Source organism: Oncorhynchus tshawytscha, linkage group LG16, assembly GCF_018296145.1.
Source record: "Oncorhynchus tshawytscha isolate Ot180627B linkage group LG16, Otsh_v2.0, whole genome shotgun sequence".
NCBI classification, from domain to species: domain Eukaryota; kingdom Metazoa; phylum Chordata; class Actinopteri; order Salmoniformes; family Salmonidae; genus Oncorhynchus; species Oncorhynchus tshawytscha.
Window position 1 is genome coordinate 8,450,711 of NC_056444.1, and position 23,889 is coordinate 8,474,599.

The window sequence follows — 23,889 nt, forward strand, 5'->3', positions numbered from 1 at the left end:
CAACACCTTGATTGTTTTTTTTTATTTGACCTTTATTTAACTAGGCAAGTCAGTTAAGAACAAATTCTTTTTTTCAATGACGGCCTAGGAACAGTGGGTTAACTGCCTGTTCAGGGGCAGAACGACAGATTTGTACCTTATCAGCTCAGGGGTTTGAACTTGCAACCTTCCGGTTACTAGTCCAACGCTCTAACCACTAGGCTACCCTGCCGCCTCTACACTCTAACCACTAGGCTACCCTGCCGCCTCTACACTCTAACCACTAGGCTACCCTGCCTCCGTTTCATCACGTTGTAAAGAGTTCATGTAGTTTTGAACGGTATACCAAAACTTCAGTACTTCTTCGATTAATAGAACAATAGAAAAACAGTTCGGTACTAGAATTTTTTATTTCGGTACTTCTGTCAAATGTGTCTCACGGATCAAGCCTGTATCAGCACAGCCAACCACCTAATGTAGCGCACACCATGCCTGCTCCACTTAGCCTGCACTGGGAGTCTGCGGTGCATCATGTTAGCTCCCCACTCATGTTGCATAGAAGTTACAGTATGGAATTAACAAGTAAATGTTTGCCAGCTAGATATCTTATAACAACTATTACGTTATCTGACTAAAATGCTCTGCAGTTCTGCATTTGGTTTGCTCATTTTGTAGCCATCTAGCTAAGTGATTAGCTTCTTCCAAAATCAAGCACCGCTTGGTAACAGCAGAGAATCCCCTTCTGGATCAATATTTGTTTTGTGCGTGCAGCAAACTGTAGTTACTTGTATAACTTTATGAGCTGGGTTGTCTGGTCAGAGACTGTATAAAAAATATTTGCAACGTGTTCATTAGCATGTAGTTAGCATTCTCTATGGGATATTACATGTACTTGTTAGCATTGCTAACCCTCAGATTAGAGACTCATATACAGGTGAATATGGATTCACCTGTAATGTCAATAGGCCTAGGCTACATCTAGATTTACCCAGTTTATCAATAGAGATTTACCAATCAACTCAATTATTACGTAGTTAGATTATTTTTACCAAAGTCAAATTGATGCATATATGTCTGTCCCTGAAAAATGTTAATGTAAAATGTTGAATAATGTAATGATATTGAACTCAAGATGCCCAACAACTGAACAGAGAGTTTATCTATTGAGTATCACAATAGTATCGAGTATTGTGATACTAAACCTGGTATCGAAATAAACGTTCCGGTATTGTGACAACACTACCGCAGAAACGGACTCAAACACCAAAAAAATATATAATAATACGAGTAATGATGATGATTTTTATGACAGTTTTCATCCAGAATCATAGATTAGACAATTATATGGTAATTGTGCCATTACTACTACTACCTACCAAATATAATGAATATGTTACATCAACCTTTCTAAACGGACTTTAGTTCTACCAACCAGAGAACTCTAGCAGTGTATGTGCTGAAAGCAGAAACTGGCAGCACAGCATGAGAGCAGGGCCTGAGGTGTGACTAAGCAACCTGACTTGTACAAATGGTACAGGCTAGTTACAAATGAGCTACCAGCCACGCTGCACATAGCCTCGCTGGTTTGTCACTAGTATACTCAAATGGATTCCAGACAGGTTTCAAATTCAAGCTAGACCTGAGCCATCTACCCTCCACCAGCTCTCCTTCCTCCTCCTCCCCCGAGCTCTCCTTCCTCCTCCTCCCCCGGGCTCTCCTTCCTCCTCCTCCCCCGGGCTCTCCTTCCTCCTCCTCCCCGGGCTCTCCTTCCTCCTCCCCCTCTACTCCTCCTCCCTCCTCCTCCCCCTCTACTCCTCTCCTTCCTCCCCCCTCTACTCCTCTCCTTCCTCCTCCCCCTCTACTCCCCCTCTCCCTCTACTCCCCCTCTCCCTCCTCCCCCTCTCCCTCCTCCCCCTCTCCCTCCTCCCCCTCTCCCTCCTCCTCCTCCCCCTCTACTCCTCCTCCCACCTCCTCCTCCCCCTCCTCCTCCCCCTCTACTCCTCCTCCCACCTCCTCCTCCCCCTCTACTCCTCCTCCCTCCTCCTCCCTCCTCCCCCCTCTACTCCTCCTCCTCCTCCTCCTCTTCCTCCTCCTCTACTCCTCCCTCCTCCCTCCTCCTCCTCTTCCTCCTCCTCCTCCTCCTCCCCCTCCTCCTCTTCCTCCTCATCCCCCCTCTACTCCTCCTCCCTCCTCCTCCCCCTCTACTCCTCTCCTTCCTCCTCCCCCTCTACTCCCCCTCTCCCTCTACTCCCCCTCTCCCTCCTCCCCCTCTCCCTCCTCCCCCTCCCCTTCTACTCCCTCCTCCTCCTCCCCCCTCTACTCCTCCTCCCACCTCCTCCTCCCCCTCCTCCTCCCCCTCTACTCCTCCTCCCACCTCCTCCTCCCCCTCTACTCCTCCTCCCTCCTCCTCCTCCCCCCCCCTCTACTCCTCCTCCTCCTCCTCTTCCTCTTCCTCCTCCTCCTCCTCTACTCCTCCCTCCTCCTCCTCCTCTTCCTCCTCCTCCTCCCCCCCTCCTCCTCCCCCTCTACTCCTCCTCCCACCTCCTCCTCCCCCTCTACTCCTCCTCCCTCCTCCTCCTCCCCCCTCTCCTCCTCCTCCTCCTCCTCCTCTTCCTCCTCCTCCTCCTCTACTCCTCCCTCCTCCTCCTCTTCCTCCTCCTCCTCCCCCCCCCTCCTCCTCTTCCTCCTCCTCATCCCCCTCTACTCCTCCCTCCTCTTCCTCCTCCTCCCCCTCTACTCCTCCTCCCTCCTCCTCCTCTTCCTCCTCCTCCTCCCCCTCTTCCTCCTCCTCCCCCCTCTACTCCTCCTCCCTCCTCCTCCTCTTCCTCCTCCTCCCCCTACTCCTCCTCCCTCCTCCTCCTCTTCCTCCCCCTACTCCTCCTCCTCCTCCCCCCTCCTCCTCTTCCTCCTCATCCCCCCCTCTACTCCTCCCTCCTCTTCCCCCTCTACTCCTCCTCCCTCCTCCTCTTCCTCCTCCTCCTCCCCCCCCCTCCTCCTCCTCCTCCTCCTCCTCTTCCTCCTCCTCCTCCCCCTACTCCTCCTCCTCCTCCTCCCTCCTCCCCCCTACTCCTCCTCCCTCCTCCTCCTCCTCCTCCCCCCTACTCCTCCTCCCTCCTCCTCCTCCTCCTCCCCCCTACTCCTCCTCCCTCCTCCCCCCCCTACTCCTCCCTCCTCTTCCCCCCTCTACTCCTCCTCCCTCCTCCTCCTCCTCCTCCCCCCTCCTCCTCTTCCTCCTCCTCCCCCCTCTACTCCTCCTCCCTCCTCCTCCTCCTCTTCTTCCTCCTCCCCCCCCCCTACTCCTCCTCCCTCCTCCTCCTCTTCCTCCTCCTCCCCCCTCCTCCTCCTCCCTCCTCCTCCTCCTCCTCTTCCTCCCCCCCCCCCTCCTCCTCCCTCCTCCTCCTCTTCCTCCTCCTCCCCCCCCTACTCCCTCCTCCCTCCCCCCCTACTCCTCCTCCCTCCTCCTCCTCTTCCTCCCCTCCCCCCTACTCCTCCTCCTCCCCCCCCTCCTCCTCCTCCTCCTCCTCCTCCTCCCCCTACTCCTCCTCCCTCCTCCTCCTCTTCCTCCTCTTCCTCCTCCCCCTACTCCTCCTCCCTCCTCCTCCCCCCTACTCCCCCCCCCCACTCCTCCTCCTCCCTCCTCCTCCTCCTCCCCCCTCTACTCCTCCTCCTCCTCCTCCTCCCTCCTCCCTCCTCCCCCTCCTCCTCCTCCTCCCTCCCTCCTCCTCCTCCTCCTCCCTCCTCCTCCTCCTTCCTCCTCTGAGGTCCCCTCAATTTCCCAGACTGCTGTTATAAATGACCAGTTCGCCCCCAAACAAAAACAGGAGGGCGGGGGATGCTGAGCGTATTACAATAGCAGAATGTGTCGAATAATACCCAAATAGGCAAAAGAAGGATATTGCATATTTCTACTTTTGTGTACCTATTCAGGATACATCACCATGGAGAACGATAACCATAATTATGCATTTCTATAAAGTACAGATAAAAATATATATATTGTGTCACACACCGGATAGGTGCAGAGAAATGTATTGTTTTACAGGGTCAGCCATAGTAGTATGATAGGTGTTGTTTTACAGGGTCAGCCATAGTAGTATGATAGGTGTTGTTTTACAGGGTCAGCCATAGTAATATGATAGGTGTTGTTTTACAGGGTCAGCCATAGTAGTATAGTAGTATGATAGGTGCAGAGAAATGTGTTGTTTTACAGGGTCAGCCATAGTAGTATGATAGGTGTTGTTTTACAGGGTCAGCCATAGTAGTATGATAGGTGTTGTTTTACAGGGTCAGTCATAGTAGTATGATAGGTGTTGTTTTACAGGGTCAGCCATAGTAGTATGATAGGTGTTGTTTTACAGGGTCAGCCATAGTAGTATGTCACCTTTGTTGTTTTACAGGGTCAGCCATAGTAGTATGATAGGTGTTGTTTTACAGGGTCAGCCATAGTAGTATGATAGGTGTTGTTTTACAAGGTCAGCCATAGTAGTATGATAGGGTTTTTTACAGGGTCAGCCATAGTAGTATAGTAGTATGATAGGTGCAGAGAAATGTGTTGTTTTACAGGGTCAGCCATAGTAGTATGATAGGTGTTGTTTTACAGGGTCAGCCATAGTAGTATGTCACCTTTGTTGTTTTACAGGGTCAGCCATAGTAGTATGATAGGTGTTGTTTTACAGGGTCAGCCATAGTAGTATGATAGGTGTTGTTTTACAGGGTCAGCCATAGTAGTACGATAGGTGTTGTTCTACAGGGTCAGTCATAGTAGTATGATAGGTGTTGTTTTACAGGGTCAGCCATAGTAGTATGATAGGTGTTGTTTTACAGGGTCAGCCATAGTAGTATGATAGGTGTTGTTTTACAGGGTCAGCCATAGTAGTATGATAGGTGTTGTTTTACAGGGTCAGCCATAGTAGTATGATAGGTGTTGTTTTACAGGGTCAGCCATAGTAGTATGATAGGTGTTGTTTTACAGGGTCAGCCATAGTAGTATAGTAGTATGATAGGTGCAGAGAAATGTGTTGTTTTACAGGGTCAGCCATAGTAGTATGATAGGTGCAGAGAAATGTGTTTTACAGGGTCAGCCATAGTGGTACGGCGCCCCTGGAGCAAATTAGGGTTAAGTGCCTTGCTCAAATGACAGAGATTTTTCACCTTGACGGCTCAGGTATTTGAACCGGGGACCTTTCGGTTACTAGCCCAACGCTCTAACCAGGAACACATGGTGTAATTCCAATTGTGTTTTTTGTTTGGCATACATTTTAAAGTGAAAAATCAGAGCCAAAGCGTAATTCTGTTACTGTGGAATTGCCCAATACAACAAAATAAATGTGCTCAGCGCACTGGGGGCTCCACACAACCCTGATTGGATAGGTGTGTTAAGGATTCAGTAGGTACACTGGGCTGGGGTAGTAGCAACAGAGTGCCCATTGGGGCATGGCAATGCGTTGCTCTACGAATTAGCCCAGCGCCTGCCCTCCAGATCAGGGACACTGTGTACCAGCCCAGGCATATCACACCTAATCACTTATGGATGCTCCAGCAGAAATGTAGTTTTGCATCCCAATAAGGCAGCGAGGGCTCACATCCTCTATCCTAAGAGAGGAGACAGACACTGGTTCTGGGTGGGAAAAAAAAAGTGAATCTTTAACTTCTTATGGCTGCAGGGGCAGTATTGAGTAGCTTGGATGAAAGGTGCCCAGAGGTGCCCAGAGTCAACAGCCTGCTCCTCAGTCTCAGTTGCTAATATATGCATATTATTATTAGTAGTATTGGATAGAAAACACTGAAGTTTCTAAAACTAAATTATGTCAGAGTATAACAGAACTCATATGGCAGACAAAAACCTGAGAAGAAATCCAAACAGGAAGTGGAAAATCTGAGGTTGGTCGATTTTCAACCCAGCCCCTATAGAATACACAGTGGGATATGGATAAAGTTGCACTTCCTAGGGTTTCCACTAGATGTCAACCGTCTTTATAAACTTGAATGAGGCTTCTACTGTGTTGTGGAACCAGATGGGAGCTCTTTGAGTCAGTGGTCTGGCAGAGAGCCAGGTCCTGGTCACGTGCATTTCACATGAGAGAGACCTGCGTTCCATGGCTTCTCTACAGACATAGGAATTCTCCAGTTGGAACTTTATTGAAGATTTATGATAACATCGTAAAGATTGATTCTATACTTAGTTTGACAAGTTTCTTCGACCTGTAATATAGGTTTTTGAAGTTTTCGTCTGAAGTTCGGCTGGACCTTCACGAGCGTTTGGATTTGTGTACTAAACGCGCTAACAAAAGTAGCTACTTGGACATAAATAAATGGACATTATCGAACAAATCAAGCATTTATTGTGGAACTAGGATTCCTGGGACTGCATTCTGATGAAGAACGTCAAAGGGAATATTTAAAATGTGATATCTGATTTCTGTTGACTCCAACATGGCAGATAATTGTATTTATTTTCTGAGCTCCGTCTCAGATTATTGCATGGTTTGCTTTTTCCATAAAGTTTTTTTGAAATCTGACACAGAGGTTGCATTAAGGAGAGGTATATCTATATTTCCATGTCTAACAATTGTATTTATAGACATTTAGAATGAGTATTTCTGTAAAATGATGTGGCTCTCTGCAATATCACTGGATGTTTTTGGAACTAGTGAACGTAACACATCAATGTACACTGAGATTTTGTGATATAAATATGAACTTTATCAAACAAAACATACATGTATTGTGTAACATGAAGTCCTAGGATTAGTGATTAATTTGATCTCTATTCTGCTTTTTGTGACTCCTCTCTTTGGCTGGAAAAATGGCTGAATTATTCTGTGAGTTGGTGGTGACCTAACATAATTGTTTGTGGTGCTTTCACTGTAAAGCCTATTTGAAAACGGACACTGTGGTGGGATTAACAACAAGATTACCTTTAAGACGGTATAAGATACATGCATGTTTGAGGAATTTTAATTATTATTATTTCTGTTGTTTTGAATTTGGCGCCCTGCACTTTCACTGGCTGTTGTCATATCGATCCCGTTAACAGGATTGCAGCCCTAAGACATTATTAAACAGCATACCTAACACTTAGAGAAGCTGCTGGCACACAGGGTACAGCTCACTGTCTCAGCTGTCACTACTAGGTAGAGGGAAGAGTCCTCCACCATGCCTTAAAACCACTAAGGCAACTAGGCCAGACCATAGGCAAGTGGACTAAGATATTTGAGGCTATAAGAATGCTGGCCTTGACCCAGAGAGAGCCAGCGGCTGGTTACAGGCTGCCGGGAACATTAGGTAGACTTGACTGAGGAGTGGCTTCAAAGGCATGACAGCCGACTTGGAGTTTGCCAAAAAAGCACCTAAAAGAACTTTCAGGCCATGAGAAACAATATTCTCTGGTCTGATGAAACCAAGATTGAATTCTTTGGCCTGTATGCCAAATATCATGTCTGGGAAGAAACCTGGCACCATCCCTACAGTGAAGCATGGTGGTGGCAACATCATGATGTGGGGAAGTTTTTCACCAGCAGGGACAGAGACTTGCCAGGATCGAGGGAAAGATGAACGGAGCAAAGTACAGAGAGATCCATGATGAAAACCTGCTCCAGAGCGCTCGGGACATCAGACTGTTGGCTAAGGTTCACCTTCCAACAGGACAACAACCCTAAGCACACAGCCAAGACAAGGCAGGAGTGGCTTCGGGACAAGTCTCTGAATGTCTGGCCCAGCCAGAACCCAAACTTGAACCTTGATCGAACATCTCTGGAGAGACATGAAAACAGCTGTGCAGCGACACTCCCCAGCCAACCTAACAGAGCATGAGAGGATCTGCAGAGAAGAATGGGAGAAACTCCCCAAATACAGGTGTGCCAAGCTTGTAGCATCATACCGAAGAACACTCGGGGCTGTAATTGCTGCCAAGTGTGCTTCAACAAAGTACAGAGTAATGGATCTGAATACTATTGTAAATGTGATATTTCATTTTTTTTTTTTTTTTTTTTTAAATATATTTGCAAAAAAAAAAAAAAAAAACTGTTTTTGCTTTGTCATTATCAGTTATTGTGTGAAGATTTATAAAGGGTAAAAAACAATTTCATCCATTTTAGAGTAAGGCTGTAACATAACAAAACATGGGAAAAGTCTGAATACTTTCCGAATGCACCGTATATAGCCAAATTTGACTTAGCAGCTTGGCCATCTAGTGGGAACTGCTGCTAGGAGGCACTTAGGAAAAGTCTGGTCTCTCCAGGTTCAAAGAAGATGTACTGATTGACAGCAAGGCTGTTTAGACGATAGGCTGGCCTAGGTCCATTCAATTAACTGTCAGAACCAAATCAAGAGATTTCTCCTCTTTGCCCCCTATGCAAACACAACCGACAAAGCATTATCACATACAAAGCAGTGAACGTGGCTGACTTCACACTGATAAGGGTCCAATTCTGGTAAGCAGCAAGCCGCATGGGGGTTGAACTTGTTTCGGAGGGCGGCGGCACATTTATCTGAATGAAACATGCAGTCGTCAATAATACATTTCGGCAACAGCAAGACCTTTGTGATTTACACTGGCATTTTTAGAGCCTCATATCATCTGGAGTCATTGAAGTCCTCTAATGCCTCCAATTAACTTCATTCCATGGCGCACAATCTGATTACGACTAAATCAGCCATTTTCTAACAGCGTTATGGGGGGGGGGGGTGGAGTTTGCTAAGACCAAGCTTCAAGTGCCTGCTGCAACGAAGAGCCCCCCACCCCAGAGAGGCTGCAAATGAAAAGGATGGTATAAAGTTTAATCTAATACCCGGTTCACTGCAAAAAGACAACAGCCTCAGATATCAGAAATCAATGGCAATTGGATTTTCACATCTTTGGAGCCTGTGGCTGCAACCTCTAATGAGGTAATTGAATTATCTCGCATTCAATAGCAGAGCGACCCGTTCAATTGCTATGCAGCAGCGGAGAGAGAGAGAGAGAGAGACAGAGAGACAGAGAGAGAGAGACAGAGAGACAGAGAGAGAGAGACAGAGAGACAGAGAGAGAGAGAGAGACAGAGAGAGACAGAGAGAGACAGAGAGAGACAGAGAGAGACAGAGAGAGACAGAGAGAGACAGAGAGAGACAGAGAGAGACAGAGAGAGAGAGAGAGAGAGACAGAGAGAGAGACAGAGAGAGAGAGAGAGACAGAGAGAGAGACAGAGAGAGACAGAGAGAGACAGAGAGAGACAGAGAGAGAGACAGAGAGAGAGAGACAGAGAGAGAGAGACAGAGAGAGAGAGAGACAGAGAGAGAGAGACAGAGAGAGAGAGACAGAGAGAGAGAGACAGAGAGAGAGAGACAGAGAGAGAGAGACAGAGAGAGAGAGAGAGAGAGAGAGAGAGAGACAGAGAGACACAGAGAGACACAGAGAGAGACAGAGAGACACAGAGAGACACAGAGAGACACAGAGAGAGAGAGAGAGAGAGAGAGACAGAGAGAGAGACAGAGAGAGAGACAGAGAGAGACAGAGAGAGACAGAGAGAGACAGAGAGAGAGACAGAGAGAGACAGAGAGAGAGACAGAGAGAGAGAGACAGAGAGAGAGAGAGAGAGAGAGAGAGAGAGAGAGAGAGAGACAGAGAGAGACAGAGAGAGAGAGAGAGAGAGAAAGAGACAGAGAGACAGAGAGACAGAGAGACAGAGAGACAGAGAGAGAGAGAGAGAGAGAAAGGAGTCCTCATTTCTTTGTGGTGTATAGACGACTGCGCCAATTGATAGCCTGTGCGTTCTCTTACAGTAAAATGGTGGGTAGGCCTACTTTGTCTCTTCGTCAGAACTTTCATTCATTAAAAAGCACAGTACGATTTACAGGCGTGATACTAAAACGAATTACAGAAGTAGAAGGTAATCTTGTTCAATTGGAATATGATTCCTTGATGGGCTCATGTAAATCAACAACTATTGAAATGTGAACATATCACTGGCTACATTTTTTGTTGTTGATAGCCCACTGATAATACGCATCCCATCTTCAAGTGTGTGGCTATAAAACTCTTTTAGGACATTGCCTTTAAGTCAGCGTAGCCTCCAATTACAGTTTTATCTTGTACCAATGCTCTTCTTTAAATCTCAAGAGTTTATGACAATCCACTCAGACCAACCGGGTCAGGCATTGGTCCTCTTCTGCCGAGGGCAACAAGAGAGCCAGTCACCACCGTGAACACTGAAATAACGGATGGCCTACTTCGATTTAGCACACTATACTTGAAACAATGTTCACCTGGGACTGAGAGTTCTCTCTTGCTGATAAATCACACAATGTGAGTATCACATTCTCTATGCCAAATTGGTGCGACCTCATCCTCTCTACACTACTATGCAAATTGTCTGAGTCGCTGCCTTTCCTTGCGCGCACACACACACACACACACACACACACACACACACACACACAGAACAACTGACAGATGTTACAGACACACAGGCTTTGAAATGTGGAACAAAAGAGATCTTACAATGAAATGAGATGTTCTTGCCCCCATTGGTCTGTTCAGATAAAGGATAAGAGACCTCTATGTTTATAAATGTATTTTTCTTAATATCTATATCTCTAAATAAATATGTTTGAGTTATTTATGCAGGGCTCAACTGAAAGAGAGACCTTAGTCTCAGTATAAAACTTCGCTGTCAAAATAAATTAAAATTAAAATAAAAAAGATCTTAAAAAAATAAATAAATATGTAACCCGCTTTGCTCCAGAGCTTAGCCTACGGCTGGGGTAGTCTGTGTGCTTTGCGCCACCCAGTCAGCCTTGGGGTAGCCGAACTGTCTAGACCAGGCTGAGAGAAGAGGCAGCAGGATAGGAGGGATGTGGTGTGAAGTCACAGTGGTCTAAACCAGTCTGCTAGCTCAAGTCTAAATTCTGAAAGTAAATACATACTGGAAAAGCAGCCAACAAGTGCCCAGCATATGTGGGAACTCCTTCATTGAAGAATCTCAAATATATCGTGATTTGTTTTAACACTTTTTTGGTTATTACATGCTTCCAAGAGTTATTTTATAATTGTTTATTTATTTATCTATTTATTTAACCTTTTATTTTACCTGGCAAGTCAGTTAAGAACAAATTCTTATTTTCAATGCCTAGGAACAGTGGGTTAACTGCCTGTTCAGAGGCAGAATGACAGATTTATACCTTGTCAGCTCGGGGGTTTGAACTTGCAACCTTCTGGTTACTAGTCCAATGCTCTAACCACTAGGCTACCCTGCCGGCTACCCTGCCGGCTACCCTGCCGGCTACCCTGCCGGCTACCCTGCCGGCTACCCTGCCGGCTACCCTGCCGGCTACCCTGCCGGCTACCCTGCCGGCTACCCTGCCGCTCACATAATTGTGATGTTTTCACTATTATTCTACAATGTAGAATTTTTTTAAACACCCGGGAGGTTTGTCCAAACTTTTGACTGGTACTGCATGTAACCATTAGTAAAATGTACCGTTAATCTCTGTCATTTGGTTACACTCATTTCTGTTAACGTCAGTAAAAAAATGACAGTAATTTACAATTCTCATTCTGAGTGGAAACATTGTTTCCAGAGTTCACAAGCTGCTACATTTGTTTCTGGTATATTTCATAACCACCATTTACGAGTTGTCAATTTTTATAATTTAAAAAAAAATTGTCTTTTGGTTTGTAGAGGTTCATGTGGGGCGGCAGGTGCCTAGCAGGTAGCCTAGCAGGTAGCCTAGCAGGTAGCTAGATCTTCTGTTGAATCTGACAATTAATCTTAATGGTTGTACAGGCGTCTCAAATAAATAGGACCTCGGCGTTACTCTGGACCCTGATCTCTCTTTTGAAGAACATATCAAGACTGTTTCAAGGACAGCTTTTTTCAATCTACGTAACATTGCAAAAATCAGAAACTTTCTTTCCAAAAATGATGCAGAAAAATGTATCCATGCTTTTGTCACTTCTAGGTTAGACTACTGCAATGCTCTACTTTCCGGCTAAAGCACTAAATAAACTTCAGTTAGTGCTAAATACGGCTGCTAGAATCCTGACTAGAACCAAAAAAAATGGATCATATAAGCCTCCCTACACTGGCTTCCTGTCAAGGCAAGGGCTAATTTCAAGGTTTTACTGCTAACCTACAAAGCATTACATGGGCTTGCTCCTACCTATCTCTCTGATTTGGTCCTGCCGTACATACCTAGACGTACGCTACGGTCACAAGACGCAGGCCTCCTAATTGTCCCTAGAATTTCTAAGGCAACAGCTGGAGGCAGGGCTTTCTCCTATAGAGCTCCATTTTTATGGAATGGTCTGCCTACCCATGTGAGAGACGCAAACTCGGTCTCAACCTTTAAATCTTTACTGAAGACTTGTCTCTTCAGTGGGTCATATGAGTGAGTGTAGTCAGGCCCAGGAGTGTGAAGGTGAACGGAAAGGCTCTGGAGCAACGAACCGCCCTTGCTGTCTCTGCCTGGCCGGTTCCCCTCTATTACAGGGGCTGAGTCACTGGCTTACTAGGGCTCTTTCATTCCGTCCCTAGGAGGGGTGTGTCACTTGAGTGGGTTGAGTCACTGATGTGATCTCCCTGTCTGGGCTGCCCCCCCCTTGGGTTGTGCCATGGCGTAGATCTTTGTGGGCTATACTCTGCCTTATCTCAGGATGGTAAGTTGGTGGTTGAAGATATCCCTCTAGTGATGTAGGGGCTGTGCTTTGGCAAAGTGGGTGGAGTTATATCCTTCCGGTTTGGCCCTGCCCGGGGTGTCATCGGATGGGGCCACAGTGTCTCCTGAACCCTCCTGTCTCAACCTCCAGTATTTATGCTGTAGTAGTTTGTGTCGGGGGGCTAGGGTCAGTTTGTTATATCTGGAGTACTTCTCCTGTCCTATCTGGAGTCCTGTGTGAATTTAAGTATGCTCTCTCTAATTCTCTCTTTCTTTCTCTCTCTTGGAGGACCTGAGCCCTAGGACCATGCCTCAGGACTACCTGACATGATGACTCCTTGCTGTCCCCAGTCCACCTGGCCATGCTGCTGCTCCAGTTTCAACTGTTCTGCCTTATTATTATACGACCATGCTGGTCATTTATGAACATTTGTACATCTTGGCCATGTTCTGTTATAATCTCCACCCGGCACAGCCAGAAGAGGACTGGCCACCCCACATAGCCTGGTTCCTCTCTAGGTTTCTTCCTAGGTTTGGCCTTTCTAGGGAGTTTTTCCTAGCCACAGTGCTTCTACACCTGTATTGCTTGCGGTTTGTGGTTTTAGGCTGGGTTTCTGTACAGCACTTTGAGATATCAGCTGATGTACAAAGGGCTATATAAATACATTTGATTTTGATGTTGTTGTTTTTTGCCTAGCAGGTTAGAGCGTTTGCCAGTAACCGCAAGGTTTCAAGTTCGAATCCCCAAGTGTACAAGGTAAAAATCTGCCGTACTGCCCCTGAACAAGGCAGTTGACCTAGGAACAGTAGGTTATCATTGTAAATAAGACGTTATTTTTAACTGACTTGCCAAGTTAAATAAAAGGTAAAAATATATATATAAATAACAAGTGAGAAATGAGGATGTCTCTGTTTTTTTTGTCCTGATAAGTACCTGGCCTGCTGTGCACAAATGTAGCAAAGTGCTAATTTGGGGATGTCTGATTTCTGATGGAGCTTCTCAGTCATGGCTAAGTTCGATCAATTTTGCTACCGACAAAACAAACCCTCAATCAACCAGTCAACAAAACGGTTAAATTGTTTCCAAAACAGTAAAATGACGTGACCAGCAAAATACTATTATAGGTCTGTATATAATGACGAGATACTTATGTTTCCGCCCTAACAATGGGAGTCGGCACAAGGCGGGAAGGAAGGCGACAAGCTTAGGTCCAAAATAACCCATAGAAACACATTGGCTTTTTTTGGACAGATTCTGGCGAGAGTGAAACCTCTTGCTTTGCCTCTTCCTCTCTGATACTATGCATTCATACAAAGGACCTGACATTTTTAATTAAGAGCTTAATGGAAACATGCAACAATAACAAGAGGCTATATAGCCTATTATTGTACATGCAACTCCTGTAATGAAGTAGCTAATAAAAACGGCATTTTCAAACAAAACGCAATTCGCAGAAAACAGTTCTAAACCTAATGCAAACAGCTGAGAGACATTAAAATCTCTGTTAGAAATATCTTAGAAAGAGGAGGAATCTAATATCAACAACTATGATGGGTTGCTGTTATGACTAAGCAAGGCATGCCTCATTATTTGAAGTAAAGTAAAACGTTCAGAGTTCACATTGCACTACGCTGCTGCCTCCAGTTCACATAGCAAAGTGGTGGGTGATGCGCTGATAGTTAACGGTAGGCAGGATAGACCCAAATGGCGACTGTGCGCTTTAATTAGGCTCTGCATGCTGTCTGACAGGTGGTGGGGTATTCCTCTCCTCAATCTAGGCTCTGTATGCTGTGCATGTGATAAATAAGATGCGAGTCAACTAACCAAAAATACACACGCGCCAATTTAAATTGCACAAAATTATGCAAATTACCCTATAGACCGATAAGCATGACTGGTCAAATGTATTTTTGGCTGCTAAGTGCCAACCAATTAACGGTTAACATCAGGGCCTGCCCACTCCTTGGCCCTCCCCCCCCATTATGGCAGGGTCTGCCCCCTCCCCCTCCATTATGGCTGCCCTCTCCATTATGGTAGGGCCTGCCCCCCCCCCCATTATGGCAGCCCTCTCCATTATGGCAGGGCCCCTACCACTATGGCAGGGCCTGCCCCGCTCCCTTGCGCTCCCCCGGTCTGCCCCATTATGGCAGGGCCCCTACCACTATGGCAGGGCCTGCCCCCTCCCCCTCCATTACGGCAGGGCCCCTACCACTATGGCAGGGCCTGCCCCGCTCCCTTGCGCTCCCCCGGTCTGCCCCATTATGGCAGGGCCTGAGCCGCTCCCCGTCCTTCCCTCCATTGCGGCAGTGCTTTTGTCCACACCAGATGTGGGGATGGGCAAGGTGGACCGTCCTCTCAGACCAAAACACTGTCTGGCTGCTCAAGCAGAAACAAAAAGGAACTGGTGGGAAAAAAGGAAGCATATCAGTTAGTTCTCTCAATTAGCCAGTTATTTGTGACACGTAGGCCTATGATAATATTTGTACGTTCTTCTTAGTAGGTTAAAAACAGAAAGTCAAAATAAAATTGTAAAAAAAAAAAAAAATGGCCAATATCCTTTTTCACAGGTGCATTGAGGGAGCAGTGAGTTTAAATACTGTTGACGGCCAATTCCCAGCGAGCAGACATTCAATATAAACATGGTGATGGCTGAACGAGCCCTCTAATGAATATGCATCAGGTTGATTTAAGAGAAAGTCTCCCGTTGATGCCAGCTGTTCAGCAGAGACCTTCAGCCCCACCAGAGCAGATGCTCCACTGACTCACTGGGATGAGAGTCGGTTAGCAACAGATGTTTTCGCAAAAGAGACCACAAAATACCTCAAGGTAGTAATATCTGCATAATGAAAACAATTTATTTATTTATCTCACACACACACAGCTTTTTATTCCAAATGTGCTCAAGATTAGATGGGTTTGTTGCCTGCTGCCTGCCTCCTCAAATTGTTGAGCATGGAGCTTAAAGGCACAATCTCACCCATAAAATTGGACAGAAAAACACCATCTAGTCTCATCAAGGTAAGTCGGCCAATGTCTTGTGTGTTCAAAAAGCGAAACTCCTTACAAAACGGTTGAACACTTATTCATCCAAACAAAAAATGTCAAAAAGGCCAAAATTTCAACTATCAATACTGCAATGGGTTTGTGGGTGACTATAGCTCACTATTGTTCAAGATATGCAAGGATACTTCAGCCTATTGAAACGTCTGTGTATGCCTGGCCTGTACATTGCATTTCTACTGGTGTTTGCCACTATCCTGACCTGCTAATAACACTTCAGAGAGCAGTAAGTCGCACAGTGAGTACAAGTCAATGCGTAAAAAAAAGGGGCAATCTGCAATTCAAACTAAAAACAAAAAACAAAAATTACCATGCTGCCACGGTTTCTGGTAAACTGCTATGGGATAGGGCTGGAGAAATGTAACCACGCAAATTCAGGGCTATGGATCCAAGGACTGACCATCCATGATATCAACATTACAGTTTAAACCATGTCGAGGCAATACAGTGTTTGTTTACAAGCTTATATTTTGGGTTCCGATTAGCTTAGACAGTTGAACTAAGCCTATGACGCATTTATGCTCAAGATCCGGAAAAACTCCCTAGAAAGGCCAAACCTAGGAAGAAACCTAGAGAGGAACGAATGAATCATTCATTTAAAAGTCAAAAAAAATTTTTTTTAAATGAATGTAACAAAAAAAAAAAAATCGCAGATTGCCCCTTTAAGTGCAACTTTTTTCCGCCCCTCTTTGCATAGGCCTTACTAATTGCTTGCATGTCAGAGCATATGACTGAGTGTTCTTTATAAATACCCTGCTCACCAAGCTGCCTCAGTGGCACACCGAGGAGTCGTAAAACCTTCCCTTCTGCTGCTAGAGGGGAGGGAGGGAGCCCTGAGAGGGCACATTTAATGTTTGATACAGCCCGTTCAAAAAGAGCGTGGACTGCAGTATTAAAAACCCCAAACAAAGCTAGCATCCACATTCAGCTATTAACCAAATAGATTTTGCCACGCACACACACTGAACTGGACACACATTACCCCGTGGGACTGGAGAATTCACACCAGAGATTACTGTAGGATAAAACCAGAAAAGACTAATGAAAGTTTAAGAAACCATGAGACAACACAATCCTGCTAGAACACTGATAGATGGGGGGGGGGAGACAATCTCAGCACAACATTTATATGTCGGGAGGCTTTTTCCTATCACCGCAGAGGCAGATAAATCCGATACACATTGAACTACTCAGTGCGGTGGAGCTACTGTGCCGTGTGGTTATGTACACAAGTTGACGGTTTCAAAAATTGCACATGTCGGGGGAGTGTTTAAAAGCACCGACTCAAGTGGGCTGTATACTGTTACGTAAACTGATCCCCCCCGTCCAAAAAAGTGAGTTCATAGCAGGTAGGCTATTCGAAGCATGTGTCAGCTGAGGTGATTGGAAGGTCTGAAGAGGCGGCCAACCCCAGTCATCTCAGTGAGGGGGGGGGGGAGCTCAACACACCTCAATGCAGGAAAGTAGTTCCGGCTGTATGGATATATGTGCATGTCATTCCATCATGATGGCCAGGAGTTTTATGGGCTAGATGGGTCAAGTTCATACTAATAGGGGATAGGGAGGGGTAGAGGTACAGTTTTTTGTTTTGCCCTTGAGAAAGGCACTTAGCCAAAATTGCTTCTGGAAATATCCTTCAGATAAAAGGATAATGACAAAAGCAATTCACCCGGTGGCTTTAATACGAGTGTCTGTAGAGCATTTGGGGGACAGGAAGTCAGCGACTGATTGAAACAGATTGCAAAACAGGTAGTCCTTGACTATTTCCAATGTAACAGAAGAGAATGATCAATGTACTCCTTCTCTGGCAGCATTCTGTCTCTCCTTTTCTTCAGCCCTTTTCACATGTACCAACAAATGGGTGTGATCATTCTACAGGGGTCCATGCAAGCGTACGCTCAGACGGGTGTGATCATTCTACAGTGGTCCATGCAAGCGTACGCTCAGACGGGTGTGATCATTCTACAGTGGTCCATGCAAGCGTACGCTCAGACGGGTGTGATCATTCTAGTGGTCCATGCAAGCGTACGCTCAGACGGGTGTGATCATTCTACAGGGGTCCATGCAAGCGTACGCTCAGACGGGTGTGATCATTCTACAGGGGTCCATGCAAGCGTACGCTCAGACGGGTGTGATCATGTGGTGTCGTGTACGATCATTCACTTCCGGTAGTTTGCTTGAAAGATGAGTTGCCATTCCTTCACCTCAGTAGAACATCTTTGGTCTGACAGACGTTTACGTGACACCCAGAATGCATTGTATAATGTCAAAAAAACATGGCGCCACACATAGCTGGCAAACAGCATATCATTAGCTCATTGTAAATCAGTACAACCTTCAAAAATGTATTTTACACACATCATGTGTCCATTACAATAATCTATGCAATAATCAGAATGCATTAGATGTCACCAGTACTTGAAAACAACTATAAATTCCAGACAGAAAATGTACCAGTTCGTGCAAGACTGCGTAAATGTCTGCATACTTGATCTGCGGAAAAACTAGGCAAGTACTTGGGCTCCACTCAAAGAGAGAAGTTTGTCAGACTCAGTAATGCCTCCAAAATAAATTGTCCTCAACACGGAAATGGGCTACCTCTATGTGAATTAATGAGGAGGGCGGAACCCAACTCAATTTAAACTGTTGTTCGGAAATAAAAACTTGTCAATTTCAAATTATTTTCAGGAACAAGACGAAACATTGCCTATAGATAATTATCAGGCAGCATGTGTTAACTGTACTGTTGCGTAACAAATCACATATTAGAACAGTGAGTGCATTCTGACATCACGTTCATAAAAACAACTCACGCTGAGGAGACCGTTAAGAGATATTTGGAACTCATTTCTAACCCTTTTTTAAATAATAATTTTAAACTAGTCGCAGCAGAATTCTCTATCCCGGGTAAAAGCGGGGGCCGTCTGAATGCATCACTACCCCTGAATCCAATTCACTACCCCTGAATCCAATTCACTACCCCTGAATCCAATTCACTACCCCTGAATCCAATTCACTACCCCTGAATCCAATCACAGCTGGGCACAAATACAACTTCTCAAATTAGTTGTGGTTCCTTACTCCAAGGACAAGAGGCAGTTTGGGGGTCGGTCACTCAAATGTTTCACATTCCTCTGACCAAAAGGCAAAATTACTGTATTGACCATAGCAAACACCCCTTTTTGCCTAGTTGGGGGGGTATGGAATGTGACTGAATTCAAAAGTCTTGCTCTGCACTGTGCTGCTGCGGCCTGGAGTTTATCCCTCTTTCTGATATTCTGATGCCGAGTCGACACGAAGGCACAGGCGCTTAAAGCTTTTGATGTGGTCTTATCGGTGACATGGAGATATAGCACTTAAACTAAGCTGCACATATTTTTTTATTTCCCTGATGAACATGCGCTGTTTAGTTGCAGTATGCCGGGAACAAGCAACGCAAGTTTGGAGCAGATCGCAAATTAAAGGGGGCTTGTTTCAACACAGGATTGTTGAACACCACGGGAGCTGGACGCTGGACAGTAATGAGGTTTGCAAAAGGTCACTGGAGGACGCAAAGGTCAAACACCAGCTGTCTCAACAGATAATGTGAAATGAACTGCTATTGTCACCAAATGCCCCATCCAATGCAGCTAAATATGATGGAATTGTTTAGAGAGTCCGTTTAGAGAGAACCACCATGATGAAGCCTAAACAGCATTGGTAGGAGGTCCAATCTAACTGACAATTGTCCGATTTCAGAGGGAAGAGTGTCATGCATGTTACCGACTGCATGGTGAGCACTACTATCACCAACGAGCTGACATAAGGACACGTAACGTCACGTAACGTGTGTTTACGTTAACTATTTCATATCTATGTATCTTGACGCTGTGCATCATTTATGACAGCGGTGATAGCATCAAATATTCTAGGGGAGGTAAACTGGGGATGTACAGATTCATCCCCCTCTATTTTACACACAACAGCTTCCCAGAAATGCATAGATCGCCTAGATGCTAAGCTTCTTAACGGTGTAAAAATAAGTAAATGTAATCCCCAAAAAAATAGTCCAGCACCTTCAATCTGAGAAAGTGGTCTGCTCCTTTATCCGTAGGATTATATGCATCAAGCATAAGGATTTCATTCTGGCGCAAATACACCCGGCCTCGTTTAAGCTCCCACGTCACCGAAAGCATGTCAATCGTATTTCAAAAACGGACAACAACAACAACAAAAAAAATCCTCTCTGCAGGTCAACATAACAATTGAGTTTTATTTAATAACATTCTTTAAAAAAGGACACTGGTTAAAACGTATGGGAACGGTTCCCTTTACGTGATCAAAATACAAGCGCTGTGAGCTGGGACTGTATTCATCACGTTTCCATCGACTCTCCGTCCACACAAAGGAATATCATAAGGTTCCTCCAAACCAGCAGAATTACTTTATATTCTAGTTAATAAGTAAGTTAGTTTGTGGTAATCACAGGCTGACCGTATTCAAAAATATATTTTTTTGTGTGTGTGTTTAATTAAACAATGGCATTTAGGATGAAGGAACTCAAGGTTCGTGAAACGTGTGAATGAATGCACATTGTCAGCCACATAGCTGTTATGGAATGTACAATAATCGACATTAGGAATTTAGAAGAGGGGGGTCTAAGTCCTTGTTAGGGGGTTGTCTCACGATGTTCAATTGCATGGATAAAATGTTGAACGAGAACTTTAGCTGCCCAGCTCTACACTTTAGTAGCAGTTCCAGCTCAATTTCGAGCAAAATTCATCAAACTGATAAAACGACTGGTCAGTTACATAATAATTACTTGGTCAATGGCTGACAATTAGCTCACGTTACTATCTAGGGGGTGTCCGAGTAACCTCTGAGCCACAATGTTACCAGCAATCCGTGTGTCAAGGAAATATTGGCAATTTGTCTTGCCAGTTCAGCTCCCAGTGAAGCTCGTACAATGAGTATGACTTTGAACATCAGTCACTAGCTAACGTTAGTTTTGCCGTTTAAAAACTTTTGTCACCGGCGTTAAAAACCTTGTTTTACAACAAACACAAAGCAATGAGTGACGAGCAACTGCATACTGTAGCAACATCAACAACACAAAAGACTAGCTAAAAATAGGTTCATTATAACCAACTGTATAGCTATTACGGTTGTCAAGTTCAACCAAACCCATCTCTTTCGATTGAAGAAGTATTTGCTAGTTAAGTAAAGGGGAATCCTCCCTCAAAATAGACAGCCAACCGGAGCAGTTTGTTTATTAACAGTGACTATTTAGCTACACGGACAAAAACGCAAAACACAACCAATTGCCTGGACATTTCTGCCATGAGGTTTTCTTCATCTAACTCCTTGGTCAGTGTCCAAATGAACGATTAAGACCAATAAACAAAAACAAACACAAACAAATGTGAGGGATACAAACTAAAGTCTCTTTGCTCAACTGAGAAATAACAAGTTACTAGTTTTTTTTTTTAAAAAGTCAGTCAAAGCTCGAAAACATCATGTTTACAAATGACTTCGCGCATTGATCCTGGACTAAAGCCAAAAGAAGAAGAAAAAAGAAGCTATTTTTCTCTCGCAAAAGACATTCCCTTCAACAATCAACAATAAACAATAAACATCGGCTCTGACAGCGCCGCTTTGCTCCGAGTCTGACCTGCGCCATCTTTGAGAAGTCTTTTTAGGCTGCCGCTTCTTGAAAACAAAGAGCAAACAACCGACGCCCCGAAATCAACTTCGTATCCACAACCTATTAAAATAAAATGTAAAAGACATTTGTAAAAATAAAATAAAAAAACCCTAGACATAACCTCGCTCACTTACCATCATTTTCTTGAATCATAGTCCCAAAGAACAGGACTATTAACACGAGAGAATAGGGTACTGAATCCATCGTAGTTGAGACTTACTCCAGACTGACTGTCTCAACTTCTCTCGCTAGTCCATGGTTGAGGGAAACCCGTCTGATTGGCTGGTTCCGCTGGTACCAAACCCCGCCCAGACCAAGCAAGCCTTCTCGTGCCGATGTAAACATTTCCTGACAGTTCACATAATTATCCATTTGTTCATCTCAATTGTCAGTAGAAACCACTTTTTTTTTTAAAGAAAGTCAGCCGTGTCAACTGAAAAAAAAGGCAGCAAATTAAACTAAATGAACTGTTAAAGCTGAAAGACAATGCTCCGCTGATTGCAAGGTGTAGCAGTGGTTTAAGGATTCACTCCATGGTGCTGAAAAGAAAGGTCTGCTGTTGGGACAGCTTTTATGTAGGCCTTAACAGTTTGTGGGCACCGTTTGTCACCGTTATAATGGAATTAATGTATTGTTTAGTATTGTGTTGTGGCTTTACTGGCATGCATCTAAAACATTTTTTTTTTTTGCCTCACAAAGATTTACATGCTAAAATTGCCACTGAACTTTTACAAGCCTATTTACAGCTTGCTTGTCTTAATTGGCAAAATGCACTTACATTTGAGTCATTTAGCAGACGCTCTTATCCAGAGCAACTTGCAGTAGTGAGTGCATACATATCCGTACTGGTCCCCCGTGGGTATCGAACCCACAACCCTAGCGTTGCAAGCTCCCCCTCCCCAAGGGGGAGGAATAATGGTCTGGGGCTGTTTTTCATGGTTCGGGCCCCTTAGTTCCAGGGAAGGGAAGTCTTAAAGCTAGAGAATATAATGATATTCTAGACAATTCTGTGCTTCCAACTTTGAGGCAACAGTTTGGGAAAGGCGCTATCCTGTTTCAGCATGACAATGCCCCCGTGCACAAAGCGAGGTCCATACAGAAATGGTTTGTCAAGATCGGTGTGGAAGAACTTGACTGGTCTACACAGAGCCCTGACCTCAACCCCATCGAACACCTTTGAGATTAATTGGAATGTCGATTGCGAGCCAGGACTAATAGCCCAACATTATTTTGCTGTATGATTTAGAATTTTAAGACCCCGTGAAGTATCAAAAAATATATATTAAAAAATGATTTGATAAAAACATATTTTTGGCCTTACTACTATTAGCCCATACAAACACATGGAACAACAGATTCACAACATGGAATAACAGATAGTTTCCCCAAAAAAAAAAAAAAAAAAAAAAAAAATCTAAAGGAACTTGTTCTGAAGTGTCTGTCCTATATCTGATTTTTTTGGGGGGACATGTATTAAACCATTGATATTTTCTATAGCAAATGAAGGAACAAGCAGCTTTGGCTTTATTTATTCTCGCTCACAGTTTACACAAACTGAAGAAATGCAGAATTTACATAGTCAAACATTGCATAAAAAATAGCAAGAGAGAACACTTAGAATCCAGAACACATGGCAAACATAGTACAAACAATTAGAATACAGAACACATGGCTAACATAGTACAAACAATTAGAATACAGAACACATGGCCAACATAGTACAAACACTTAGAATACAGAACACATGGCAAACATAGTACAAACAATTAGAATACAGAACACATGGCCAACATAGTACAAACACTTAGAATACAGAACACATGGCCAACATAATACAAACAATTAGAATACAGAACACATGGCCAACATAATACAAACACTTAGAATACAGAACACATGGCAAACATATTATAAGCACTTAGAATACAGAACACATGGCAAACATATTATAAGCACTTAGAATACAGAACACATGGCCAACATAGTACAAACACTTAGAATACAGAACACATGGCCAACATAGTACAAACACTTAGAATACAGAACACATGGCAAACATATTACAAACACTTAGAATACAGAACACATGGCCAACATAATACAAACACTTAGAATACAGAACACATGGCCAACATAATACAAACACTTAGAATACAGAACACATGGCCAACATAATACAAACAATTAGAATACAGAACACATGGCAAACATATTATAAGCACTTATAGAATACAGAACACATGGCCAACATAGTACAAACACTTAGAATACAGAACACATGGACAACATTATACAAACAATTAGAATACAGAACACATGGCCAACATAATACAAACAATTAGAATACATAATGGACTACAGTCTTCTCTTGATGGTCAAACTGTATTGTGTAAACAATATGAATAGCCATAAATCATTTAGCAGACGCTAAATGATTTAAGAGCTACAGCGAGCTCTTTCGCCAATATTCTGGAATAATTTTCAGCACGAGACTGCTCCTGTAAAGACACAGTTTAAATCAATGATGTCGCTC

The 23,889-nt window shown here is 44.3% G+C and overlaps 1 protein-coding gene across 3 annotated transcripts in view; it reads right to left on the bottom strand.

The window, feature by feature from the left end:
- LOC112215283 (TGF-beta receptor type-1) overlaps window positions 1-21,612 on the bottom strand; it is an 88,660-nt gene extending 67,048 nt beyond the window's left edge. For all 3 annotated transcript variants that reach the window (XR_006079023.1, XM_042298730.1, XM_042298729.1), the window contains exon 1: window positions 21,491-21,612. Coding sequence is in view for 2 of the 3 variants with exons in the window: in XM_042298730.1 (XP_042154664.1) it covers window positions 21,491-21,560 (70 nt within the window). In the remaining variant the exon portion in view is untranslated. The remainder of the gene's footprint in view (window positions 1-21,490) is intronic.
- Window positions 21,613-23,889: the final 2,277 nt, after the last annotated feature.